The following is a 13,871-nucleotide window of genomic DNA, read 5'->3' on the forward strand; positions in this document are numbered from 1 at the left end:
TCTCTTGATACTGCAGGTACTTCGTTATAGTGTGAGAGGTGTTTAATTCAATAAACATCCCATTTGTTTTATAGTGCACTATATTACATGTTACAATACCCCGTGACTATTCGACTGTCTCACCTCTGTCTGTCTGGCTCTGCCTCAACGTCTTCGTCGGCGCTGCAGGTGGCACTTGAGTCGTTGTCGGAATGCGGCTGCTCGCTCTGCTTCTCTCTCTCCCTCAACTCTGGCTCGGTCTTTACCTGCAAATCCCGGTCTCCTCCTCCTCCTGCTGTCTCTGTGTCCTGAGGTTCGCTCTTAGGTTGCAGCTGGACCTCGTCCTTAACCATGGATTCGTCCACCGCTGCTCCTTCGGGACTTTTTTCCAGCTTTACCTGCAGCTCGTTGAAGGGCTCCTGAGCTTTGGCGTCCGCGTTAGATGCTTTGGGGGCGGTAGCTTCTTGATCTGGGGCTTGGGGTTGGGACTCCGAGGGCTTGGACGTGTCTGGCTGAGAGGGAGACGGCGCGCTCTCCGTGTCTGAAGTGTTCTCTGCACCTGGACGAGAACGAAAACATTCAGAGCGATTAAAAACAACTTCACGTTTGGACTGATTTAACCTGAGATGGTGAAGTTTTCCAACAGTTCGGTGCATGATAAATGTCTTAAGCTTAATGTGGAAAGAAATCATTTTTATTTTTTTTTTTTTAAATCAATCAACCAATGTATGAGGGTGAGTCAAAAATTATCAGCACTCTGGTTATATTAATATAATAGTGGCGAGACCAGCGATGCTCTATGGCTTGGAGAGAGTGGCACTGAAGAAAAGACAGAAGGGAAAGTTGAAGTACTGTAGCAGAGATGAAGGTGTTCTCTGGGAGTGACAAGGATGGATAGGATCAAGGGTCAAGAGTCCATCAGAGGGACAACCCATGTTAGATGTATTGGCGATGAAGTCAGGTTGAGGAGGTTTGGACATGTGGAAGAGAGATAATATTATTATATCGGTAGAAGGATGCTAAGGTTGGAACTGCCAGGCAGGAGGTCTAGAGGAAGACCAAAGAGGAGATTTATGAATGCGATAAGAGAGGACAACTGCCAAGGCAACCGGAAACAAAATTTGGACCGATACTATAAGGAAGGTGAAAGTTTTTTAACGAGAATCGTTTCTGGTGATGAGACATGGATTCATCGCTATGAGCCTGAGAGTAAAAGACCAGAGTATGGAACGGAAACCATCAATCCATGACCGAGAAAGAGTACAAGAGTAAAGTGGAAAATTGATGCTTACAGTTTTTCTGGGATTCTCACAGGCCAGAATTGGAAAATTATCAGGAAAAAGGTTGAACAATCAACAGTGCTCGTTACAGCGAGACGCTTATTAAGAAGCTAAAGCTGAAACTAGTCTAAACCAAACCTCATTCTGAGGTGTTAAAGTATCCTTCCACAGTCCTGTTCTCGCTTTATTGGACTTTTACCCGTTTGCTCTACCTGGAAGCAGCCCTCTGAGGACGAAGATTCACTTCTGATGAAGAAGTGAAGACAGCCTTGAACATTTCCTAATATAGGAGAATATGAAAGCTTGTTGACAGATGGAGAAAGATTATAAGGGGAGGGGATTATGTCGGAAAATAATGTATTTGACTTTTAGAAAAGTTAATTCAAATAGATTCTAAAGCTAGAGAGCGGATAATTTGACTCACCCTGGTACATTATGGAATAACACAAAGCCACAAGGATTTGCAGCTATTTTACACTGGGTGAGAGAGAGAGAGAGAGAGAGGGGGAGAGAGAGAGAGAGAGAGAGAGGGAGGACAGCTGAATGGGACAGATGGAAAGGTAGACCAAAGAGGAGAGCATAGGACACTGGAAAACATTAAATTAGGGCAGTGTGGAAAGAGGTGTAGGAGAGTTAAAAAAATATGGTAGTAAGAAGGATAAGGAGAGAGAGAGAGAGAGAGAGAGGTATCCCAACAGATCAAACGAGTAAAGCAGGAACACTGTGTTCCCAACAGTAAGCTTTCTAGAGTCTTTAAAGCCAAAGTACACTTATATAAGAGCAAGCCTGGCACTGAGATTTACTCCAGATCCTTTCTCTCATCCACTCATCCTCCTTTCTCTCTATCTCTTTCTACTCGCTTGTTCCCGATTCGACTGTCTCGTGTGCGCCGGATTTGCCCTTCGTTTCTGTGCGCTTAAAAAAAAAAAAAAGAAAAAAAAGGGGGGGAGGGCTTTTCAACGTCACCTTGTGTTATTCACCAGCTTTGCTGGTTTGTGTTGGTTTCTGCTCTCACCTTCACTGTCGTCTGGGTTCTCTTCATCATCGTCAGCGGAAGCCGTGGCCACACTGTCGCTCTGAGATGCATCTCGCTCACGCAAGCGCCTGGATGCCTGTTACAAAATAATCCTGTTATACTCATTTCAAAAAAGTTATTACTTCAAAAGTAGTGAATATATAGTTTACGACAAAGCCTATTGCATTTACGCCTGAGGCAATCTAGAGTGTCGGCTATTCACATACAGTAGTGTTGTATTTCAAAAGGCAGAAGGAAACCCGGATTAAAAACAAAAAAACAAGAACTACTTCACACTGATTAAAATCCAATCCTCAGGCTTGAAGCAGAGAGCGTACCTGTTTGGGCGGAGGCAGCAGGTCGTCCAGGTTGTGCCGCCTCTTGTAGTTGAAGTAGAAGTTCTTGCACTGAGCTTCACTCTTGGTACCCACCATTTTAGCGATGGCTGACCAGTTCCTGCCATGCTCGACCAGCCCTGCAGAAGAAAGAAAACACTATGCATGAAAAGAGTGAAGCCAAAACCGGTTACGTTAAAGCAGTGACTTCCTCGAATTAACTGGATTCTTGTTTTACGTTCCTGGGGTGATTCCCAAAATCTAGAGGCCAGAACACAGCTGATCGACACATGCAGCATGTCCTCAAATCACCACCTCTTCCGAACCCTTCTGACCTCAAGTCTAATGGTCAGTAGTTACTGCAATACCCTGTCCTGAGCACCCTGTGGTGAGGTTAAGTCGCCAATCAGCTTGGCCGAAGTGGACGCGTTACCTTCGGCACGGAGGAGGTAAAGCCTGATTAACCCTGCTTTCTCTCTAGCGAGTGACAAAGTGACAGGAGATTTATTTTTTAATTTTCCTTTGTAAGCCAGAGACACGATTTCAACGACAGTGGCAACAACAAAATGAAACGAAAGCAACTCCTAAAATGTTAAGTTTTGTGAAAACTGTGCAAATTTAAAGAAGTCTCAGCTTTAGTTCACTAAAGCAGTAAAGTTCACTTCAAAAACCTCATCAATAACATATTTTCCTTAAACTAAAACATTTCAATTAATTTTTTTTGTGTTTATTTCCGTCCCCTTTTTAAGACGTATTACTGAGGATTGTTTCAATATATTTATAACTACAGTAACTGTTAGTATTTACGAATGATTTCTTTTCACTACAGCACTTTTCACTTTTAATTGTACCAAAAACTAAAGACAAGATTAAGTATGTGTATTAAATTTGACTAAATGTTCATAGAATATTACTTTCTCTTTATTTTGTTTGTAGACACACTGGACATCCATCTGAAATGTCTAATTATGACTAAAAAGTTTTAATTTTTTTATTTTGCATACTACATAACCTTTAAAATGTAAAGATCATGTGAAAATTATAATTAAGTTTTGAGTAAACAGGTTTTCCGATGTTAGTGCTCACATATACAAAATCAGTCCATGTTTGGACACACCTCCTAACACCATGGTCATACATTATTTGTATTTCTTTCTACACTGTAAAAACAATGCTGAAGGCATCCAAAATATACAATAATCTCCTTTGAGCAGTTGGTATTGAGATGCATCTGCTGCTTATGCTCTGTAAATCCTTCATACAGCTCCAATCTGAGGTTCTGCTGTTTGTTAATTGGTGATTTCTGAGGTAACTGGTACCTCTAAATGAACTTCTCCTTTCCTGGGAAGGTCTTCATGAGAGCCAGTTTCATCATGGTGTTGGATGGGTTTTCCCAGAGCAGCTGACCTGTTGTTGTTTCTTAAACTCTCTAATCTCAGATGTAGTGCAGTATTGTTCTAGAAGGTAGAAAATAAATCCAAACTTGTGTCTAACCTTGTGATTAGTTCCGTAACTGTCCTTATTCGCAGCTGAACACCTCACCACTTTGTCTAACCTCGCCAAGACTTTCTCCATAAACAGGATGATGCAATCTAGAATTTTTGCTTGCACTTTTTTAAATGGTTCGCTAATAAGGAAGGAAAGGATTCCAAGTTAAAAAAAAATTAAAATAAAAAAAGCTGTGCTTTAACCTTTATCCAGCATTTGTTCCTTTTATTTTGCGCTCATAAACAGTGTTTATGTCTCTGACAGAGGAACGCCGTTGGGAAATCCTTCCTCTTTCTGCAACACTAATATGTTCCCATGACACACACACACACACACACCCTAGTGCTTCCCACTTCCTTCTCCCTCCTTCGACTTCTACTTTTCGAGCACACAAGAAGAAACAAGCATGAAGATAAAAGGAAGGAAATGACAACTGTCTACCAAGTGTACAGGAAGCCGTGCAGGGGACACAGGACACTAGAAGGACAGGCAAAGAAACATTTAGCTGTGTCTCGTGAGCTATGGTGTGGTCGGTAACACAGTAAAACATCTTTGGCAGGCGTTAGATCACTGAAGCACGAGTGTTTGATTCGAGCAAACGGAAAACTCAGACGAGCACATGATTCATCCTATCAAGCCTCTCTATTCACTCTAACATGGGTCCAAATGACCCGAACAATTACTGTGTATCCATTACCCATTAGATACAACATGACCTTTTCTTAATTCTTTTTTTTTTTTTTTTAAATCGTCCATGCTGGTTCTTCCATCCTGCTGTTTTCTGCACGATTAATAAGGATCGCCTGTTTATTAGACTGATCTCGTCATTTCCATGTCTGACTATTTAACGCTGCATTGAATAGGATTTGTCAGACTCTGTTAAATTACATTACATAGACGTAACGATACAAAAAAAACATTTTACTTTCTTTACCAGATTAATAGCCCTCTGGGGGTCTGAGGGTGGTCTGACATTTGACATTTTTCAGTTGTGAACCCAGGGAGTCTACAACCGTTCACGATCTACCTTGATATTTCCTAAATGCGTCATTCCAGTATCTACTGTATGCAACATAAGCTACTGCTGAGCCACGCCCATGATATAGGTTTGTCCTCCTATATGAGGTCACATTAAGTAATCAGAGAAATCTGATTGGCTTGTTTAAACCGCAACCGATATATAAAAAAAAAAAAAAAGAAAAAGAAAAAGAAAACTTGTATAATTAGGTAACAAGTTAATTTTGCATAATAGTTGCCAGGTAAATTAGAGCTGCTCAACTATGGCAAAAATCATAACTCACTGACTGTGGAAACATCTTAAGGCAAAATTTCGTACTGCACTACAAATTTTCCCATAAGAAATAATGTAAATGCAGATGATCCGTTCCCAGGCACCCAAAAATATATTTATAAATATTAAATATTAGTAGCTTTTGAACACATGCCGAAGGCAACGTTGGTATCGTGGGTTGACTATTTCGAAACAGCTTTAGCTGACAGAACAAAAGTGTAAACTCACTTGGCTGTCCACTGACACAAGTTTCGAACGACTCCTGGTCAAACACGCAAATTAGCCAGTGATCGCTTCGCCTGTATGCCCAAAAACATCTATTTTATTTTTCTAAAATGTTTCGTATGCGGATGGAAATTCCTTGCAAATTTATAATTGAGGGCATTCCTAAAGCCGAGGTAAATAAACCAGCACAATAACGATTTAATATTGTTATAATTGGCAGAAACTGTAATTGAAATCACAGACGTCCTCGGCTTGCTCATCAGGGACAATCTTATCATCTTGATTCATTCACATTTCATACACACTTAAATAATTATTTTGATTGTGTAAAGCTGATTTGCGACGTCAATTGTTAAAAGTGCTATACAAATTAAATTGAAATCCAATAAATTGCACCTTTAAATGGCAGGTTTTATCTCGATCCCTGCAACAGCACGTGTAGACGAAGCCTAATCTCGAACCTGATGCCGACCAGGAAGAGTCAGAAGCGTTAGCAAGGACGTTTATAAAAAAAACAAAACAAAAAAAACTAATTTGTCCTTAAGACATCTTATCTTAACTTGGACTCGTTTAGAAGAAGAAATCTCCCATCATGTTTTAAGAATAATATAAAATAAATGAATAAAAATCAAAAAGCACCTACTTGATTTATTATGCTTTATATGATTTGGTTTAAATAACTGACCGTATTCGGTGTCCAGCTTTAACTCTCTTGATGGCTTCACAACTTACATATTGATGACTTGTTTGTGCTAATTTAATGACTTTTTCATTTAATTTTTTATTGTCGTTTTCAAACATGAGGTGCTCTTTGCTGACAGGAGATTTATCGAGCTGTTGCTTGGAGATTAGCGATTTCAGTCGGCGATGGAGGAGAAGGAGGAGGAGGAGCAATGAAGGATGTTTTTGCGATGAGAGAAAAACAAAATAAGCTTTCTGAGCCATAACAAACTTTTCCAAACGGATTAATACACGTTAGTGCTGAGGACACGACTGAAACGGTTATTATGTTTGAAACATTTAACTTGGACAATTATAAAATATATAATAATAATAAGTAATCCACCTTTGCCACACATCCTGCATATAAAGAACAGGATCGAAAACCTTCAACATGTTTCAAAACAGTCTTATCATTCGTTTAGCTTTTTATATCCGTTTAACTTTCCACCGCTGAAACTCCAGGGCTGCGCAATGACCTTTGTGAGCAACTGATTCTAATCTTTATTGGAAGCTCAATTCATCATGCACATTAACTTCCTCAGTGAATCACAGCGTGTGTGTGCAAACACACAGCTGCACTCAGAGGTCTGCAGAGTGCGCACACACACACATTTTATTAGGAGATTAGGAAAGAAATTAACAGATCGACGAGGGGGGAACATTTTTCAAATGTTTAAATTAAAAAAAAAAAAAATTTTTTTTTTTAAAAAGGTCGCTACCTTTTTTGGCCACCTCCATCTCCTCCTCTGTCCAGCGAGAAGTCTCTCCGGCCTCTACAGCTCCTGCACACAGAACGACACACACTTAGTACAAGACGAGAGAGAGAAAGAGAGAGAGACGTCGTGCAAGCATGGGACAGAAAGCGACAAGAGAAACAGACGGAATGGAAAATTAACAGAAACATAAAGGAATTGCGGGACAAAGAGAGATGGAGACGAAGAAACAGAAAAAGGGAGCATAAAAAAAAAAAAAGAGTAGAGAGATGGCGATAACGATAAAAACTGTAAGAGAAAGAGAGCAAGAGAGAGAGATACTGCGAGGAAGAAAGAGTGTGAAAGAGACAGAGAAAAATAGAAGAAAAAAACGTGCGTGAGAGTTAAAAAGAAGGATGACAGACCGAGCGAGCGAAAGAGAGAGATAAGAAAAAACAGACTGACCGTAACACACCTTCTTCCTCTCGGTCTTTAATCGAATAATTTGTTTGAATCAGCTGTCCAGCCTTCGTCTCACCCCCTCCCTCTCCCTACACGCCCCTTTTCTCCCTGTATCGAGCACGCTTACTTTCCCTAAAGCACTCGTTTTCCCTCTCCTTTGCTACGTCTCCTTCTTTCCTTTTTCTCTCTCTCTCTCTCTCGTCAGCTGATCTACAACTACACAGTGCACAAGCGCCTCCTTCCTTCCCTTAAACAGCAACTCTCGCACACACACAAAAGAGAGAGAGAGAGAGAGAGAGAGAGAGAGAGAGAGAGAGAGTGAGAGAGAGACAGAGAGAGAGAGAGAGAGAGAGAGAGAGAGAGAGTGAGAGAGAGACAGAGCCCGGCAATAAGCGCAACAGTGGAGCAGAGTGCGTGTGCACGCGTGTGCGTGTGTGTGTGTGTGTGTGTAATGTGCGCTACTCACCCACCCTCCCTCAGAGACTCCTTGAGATTGAACAAACATTCGGATAAATTTAGCACAGCGTGACCCTCTGACATTTATACAAGTGTGTGTGTGTGTGTGTGTGTGTGTGTGTGTGTAAGTGAGAGTCTGGGCTGATAAGAAGATTCATCTTGTGTGTTTAGTGTTCCTGCACAAAATGTCCTGACTAACACTTCTCTAATGAACATGTGCATGCTACACTTTATATGTGCAAACACACACACATTCACTTTACAGAGAGACATCTGTAGGTTGCATACAACAAAGACACGTAAAGTAAATCCACACAGCAGTGTGTGTGTGTGTGTGTGTGTGTGTACACAAACTCTCATGTCCAATCAGGGTGATATAAACATTTGAGTTATTATACTATAAACTTGTAAACACGCTATCGCTCTCTCTCTCTCTCTCTCTCTCTCTCACACACACACACAAACACACAATCCAGGGCTGGAACATAGCCAAATTGGTGAAAAGACACGGCACAAATACTTTTCGCTCTCTTTCTCTCCCTCCCACCTTATAAACACACACACACACACACAGGTTTAAACGGCGTCTAAGCCAGTCCGATTACAAGCAGCGAGGTTATCTAAGAGGTGACTTAAGGACAACGGTCAGGACAGGAAACAGGAAACAGACAAGCCGCAGCGCTCCTGCACTGGAAAGCAAATCTTCCAAAAAAATAAAAAATAAATAAATAAATAATAAACTCACAATAACTTGACTCTATCGCAGCTGAGGCACGAATATAGATGGTGTTTAACATGCATGGCTTAATAACATGTTGAAGGTCTATAAAGGTGGTGTGGGGAGTGCAGGGGACCATGTTGGGGTACACGGCGATGGCCAGGTGGTACCGAGGTGTATCACTGTATCAGTCGCAGCTGGTGATGACGCGCATGTACCGACACGCCAGCAGTGACGACTAGGTAAGACTCGATTCAATTAGATTTCTGTCCGTTGCGATTTTTGATTCGGATCGATTCGCTAACCTTTATTACCCGGTTCATCTTAAGCTCCTATGTTTTCTTACAGGTCTTAACGTATTCAAAACGACTAAAAGTAAAGCTGATTTTTAAACGAAAATTCACGTCACAATTTTTTACCCTTTCTGCACCACACTCCAGTCCAGTAGGTGGCAGTAAGCCGCCACAAACTAGTAAAAAAAATTCAGTGTTTAGCCATGTTAAGTGTGATTCCCAACCGCGCAGTTCGAAGGGAACTGCGAACGGTGTAGGGAACAAGTAGAAAAAAATTCCCATTATTGCGTCTCGCTAAACCGTGGGGGAGCTTGAAAAAAGATTTATATTTTTATCATTATTATTATCAAGGACGACATCATATTAGCAGGACACAATCATTGAAATTCTGATTTAATAAGTATTTTATATATATATATATATATATATATATAGGCTGACACTCTATTAAAATCTCTGTAAATATGTATTATTATTTTTAATTATTAATAATAATAATAGTCAATAGTTCATGTACACGATTCAATAGTACATGGTATCAGTTTTTGTGTCATGTTTAATATTTATTTTTCGTAGTTTGACATTTCCACGGCAGCAGCGACAGGTATCTGAGGTGCTCATGTTACCATGTTACGGAGGAAGCAACGTCGGTGCTGGTGACTTCGCAGGGTGTTGTGAATGGTGAAGTTTTGTCGGGGGAAGTTCCCTTCACGGACATTCCCTGCAAACAGAGCACCCTGTGAAGTACACTTCACAGCTCGAATGGAACGGGGCTTGGTACTTGTGGGAGACGGAAGCGAGTTCAACATGTGGCATTTTTAAGGCAAACTGGGACTTTACTGTGGGAATTTACTGTGAATAACATTCAACATTTACAGAAGGTTTAGAGAAAAGTACGCTGATCAGACGCGAAAAAAAAGGCTTTGAAGAAGTCTGTACGTCTATGAATGATGATCCCGAGCGGTCGTGGCGGCACTAAGCCCACCGAGCGGTTGTTGGCGCGAACACCACCACCACATTACACATTACAGGAACTTTGCTGGGAGTTACTGCCACGTCCCCTGTACAGACTTTTCTACATATTTAGGCCATTTACGGAGTTCCTGGGAGGCCAGCGTTTCAGAGGTGAAGTGGGTAATCTGATAATATGGACTGCTCTGGTGGACTGAGGAAACTTGCTACTTTGATGGTATACAAGCGCTAGTGAAATGCCGTCACAAGTACATTACTTATATGTAACACAATTCTGTAATAATAATAATAATAATAATAAGAAGAAGAAGAATAACAACAACAACAACAACAATAATAACAACAACAATAATGATAATAATAATACTTCCCCTAATATTAAGTAGTAGGATATAGTTACAAATACAATTTCAGTAATATTACATTTAATCCATCCAAAAACAACCCCTTACAACCATATTTTTTTCATCATTGCCACAAAGATTGATTTGAAATTCGACATTTATCATCATCGGGAGTTGTGCACACGTTACTACTAGCAGCATCATAAGCAGATGTAATATCTTGGAGGATTGAAATGTCCAAGTTTAGTGGCTGAAAAATATTCCCATTACTTTGATTTTTATCAGGAAAACAACCGTGAAAGTTTTAAACTTTGGCTTCATACAGTAGCTCTCTCTCTCTTTCTCAGGGGTGTAACGGAAAAGAAATATAATGAGTCGTGTAACAGGTCGGCTTTGACAGGGAGTAATAGTTAAAGTAACTGGATTACGTTTGAAGAGAGTAATGTGTATAAATAAGGTTTTTTTTTCCTCCAAGAAACGAGCCCAACAATTTATCATCATGTCTGCACAATTATGACCAACCGATTAAAAGAGTGAGACAGAGAAAAAAAGAGAGCAACAAGGTTACCTGGCCTGACTCGTCACCTCCTGTTACAGCCCCATGACAAAATGTTCTCCACCTCAGACACATAATCATCACCATAGCGACGTGCTAACTCCACACACGGACAGAGCAGAGCGGAGGACAAAAACCCGGGACAGCCTGAACCAAACTGTGGGTTGTTCTCAAAGATGAAAAGGGAGGAGTAGAAGGAAAGGAAAATAAGGGGGGAAAAAAAAGCCTCAAATGTCAGAGGACACCGACTTCAGCCAGCAGCCCTGATGGATCCAACAGACGCATTTCTGACGGAGCCGAATGAGGGGGAAAAACATTGTGTAAACAGCTCTTTTTTTCTTTCTTTCTCTCTCTCTCGTTTCCTTGGCTGTAAACTCACGGCGCAGAAGTGGGTCAAGCCTGAGCTTTAGCTGCACACACGCACGCGCGTTCATGTTCCTATCGTGGCGCCTTTTCACCATCAGGGTTTCGGGGGAAACCGAATCCCGGGTTCTCGCTCCTCATCTTTTTATTATTGGATGATCCATATAGTGGACAATAAATCAGCCTTCTAAAGCCAAACATTGAGACCGAAGCTCTAACAAAACAACATGCGTCAGGGGAAAAAAAAATAAAATAAGCGAGAGTGTGTGACGATGTGACGGTGAGAGGAAGTGAGCGGACTTGTGCTGCTGTGTGTTTATACCTCGCACTTGGCTATCCATAAGGGGCACGGGGGCGAGCTTAGCGAGTTCGTGTGCTGGCTTCGCTGCTGTCTCTGGTTTGGGAGGAGGGACAGGCTCCGGTATAACTATTGTATTGAGAGAGAGAGGGGGAAAAAAAAAGTCTCACTTTGATCTTAGATCTGTTTAGAGAAAGCGCTGACGTGTGTGCGTGTGTGTGTGTGATCAATTAGTTACTCGGATATACAAGTGTGCTACATTGATGAACACCCACAAATGAGCAAGTAAAAAACTCCACGAAACTGTACTAAAGTGCCTGATTATTTCTGTGTGTGTGTATATGTGTGCGCGCGTTTTACCAGGCTCGGGTACTGGTGCTGGTGCCGGTGGTGGTGGTGGTGGTGGTGGTGGAGGCGGTGGCGCTGCTGCTGGTGGTTCCTCTGTAGCACTACTGGCAGCTTCGTTGGCCATGGAGCGTGTCGTGATTCGGCCCTTGCGCCGTCCCTGGCTGTTAGCAGTCTTCCGGCCGCGTGGCGTGTTCTGCTCCTTCCCCTCCTCGTCCTCTCCCTCACACTTCTCTTTGTCTTTGCTAATGTCCCTGCACCGGAAACACAGATGCTCGTTAAAGAAATTAAACACATTTCCCCAATACATCATGACTTTTACGTCTGACTTTTTACATTTTTTTTTTTTTTTTAGGGGGACTAAAGGAGAGAAGAAAGGTTATAGTTATCATAAGAAACTGGGTTTTTAATCCTGGCTGCATTTGTTAATGTACACAGTCAAGATGATATCTAAACACAAGATATGAGACCCACATTAGCCACATTTTAATAAATACTATAGAGCAAGAATGCCTAAAAAAAAAAAAACAAAGAAAAAGAAAAAACAACACACTATAAAGTTAGTATCTGGTGTGACCATGCTTTGGGGACCCTTTATTGTTAGGTACAATTTGTGTAGTTTTATAATGAACTTCCACCACACACAGTTCTTCTAAGGAAGACAGGCTACTAAACCCAGCAGCTTCAGCATTTTGTTTTCTTTGTCACAAAGTCATTGCTAACGTAATACGCTGCTTCCTTTCTTGCATACAAAGATTTTTCCGTAACATTTCATTTTAAATTGAAAGACTAAAACTTTCTTTGATCCAGACACAACTTTGTGTCAGGTTTTACCGGATGCAACCCTCCGGGCTTGGGACCGGCACTGCATGGGGTGTGGCAACCACTGACAGTGGGGCTTGAACCCAGATCCTCAGACCCTTTAACTGAATACTTGGATCCTTACCCTTCTGAGCAACATTTAATCTTGAATTGAAACACTAACGTTTGGGAAATGTTTGTATTAACGCTATGACAAAGTCCTACAAAATAAATAATAATAAAATAAAAAAATAAAAAAATTAATAAACATTAGGAACGTTTGTACTAAAAACACAGGGTGCCTAAAACTATTGCACAGTCTTAGGACTATTACAGCAAAGCTTAATAAAATATTTTGAAAAATCAATAAATAATTAAAGCTGACTGCAAACACGTTATTGATTTATGTCACGGTTCGTGCTTCAGGTTCGTCATAAAAAGACACTAAACTTTTAAACATAACTTTAAACTACTGTTACACCAAAAGTACTGTTGTGGTTCTCAACTCTAAATAATCATTCGGTTTATGTAAAGTGCTATTTCTATAAAAATAAATAAATAAATAAACAAAATAAATAAATTACAACCACAGAAGCAACATTTCCTAAAATCAATAATTCACTAAATCTTTCTTTAATGCAACTTCTGGAAGGAGTCTCCAGTGTCAGAGCCTAATAATTTCCATTCTACAACTTTATAAAATAAAATCTTATGAGATTAGCTAGTTATCAATTTCACGTTACGTTGCGTCACAGCACACCATGGTTAATTACACATTGTTACATCCCATTACACATATGGGTTGACGGCTAAGGGCTTTGCTTAAGAGCCCAACAGTGGCAACATGTACCTCTTTTTCACCAAAGTGAACCAGGTGCTAGTTCATGTCTGGTTTTAGCGCAGGTTCAATAGTGAACTTCCTAATAACTTGCCCGTGGGCTAGAAAGGTTCACACCAATACATTACTGAACATGTCCGTGTACGTGTCTACTTTCTCAACAATGCTAGCAGAAATAAATAAATAAATAGCAGCAAAAAATATTAGCGGCAAGCATGAAAAACTTAAACATGGCCAGTTCTCCTGACTTGTATCATTTCTGCATCCCGCTGCGCATCGAGTTGATTTTTTTTAAAGATGGTGGTCACAAAACTTTTAGTTGGTTGTGATAATCCCACCCTCAAGCCCCTGACGTGAGCGATTCATTGTTCAAGCCCAGCAAAGTGTTGGTGCCACC

At 40.8% G+C, this 13,871-nt stretch overlaps 1 protein-coding gene across 7 annotated transcripts in view; it reads right to left on the bottom strand.

Annotated features, from left to right (window-relative positions):
- The window catches only part of ncor1 (nuclear receptor corepressor 1), an 89,078-nt gene that overhangs the window by 23,227 nt on the left and 51,980 nt on the right, over nt 1-13,871 (bottom strand). For all 7 annotated transcript variants that reach the window (XM_053486031.1, XM_053486029.1, XM_053486030.1 and 4 more), the window contains exons 16-20: nt 11,851-12,089; nt 7,056-7,118; nt 2,613-2,749; nt 2,275-2,371; nt 124-538 (exon numbers count right to left, since the gene is read on the bottom strand). In XM_053486031.1, coding sequence (XP_053342006.1) covers nt 124-538; nt 2,275-2,371; nt 2,613-2,749; nt 7,056-7,118; nt 11,851-12,089 — 951 coding nt within the window. The remainder of the gene's footprint in view (nt 1-123; nt 539-2,274; nt 2,372-2,612; nt 2,750-7,055; nt 7,119-11,850; nt 12,090-13,871) is intronic.

The sequence above is a fragment of the Clarias gariepinus genome, chromosome 24, assembly GCF_024256425.1.
Source record: "Clarias gariepinus isolate MV-2021 ecotype Netherlands chromosome 24, CGAR_prim_01v2, whole genome shotgun sequence".
Taxonomy (NCBI): domain Eukaryota; kingdom Metazoa; phylum Chordata; class Actinopteri; order Siluriformes; family Clariidae; genus Clarias; species Clarias gariepinus.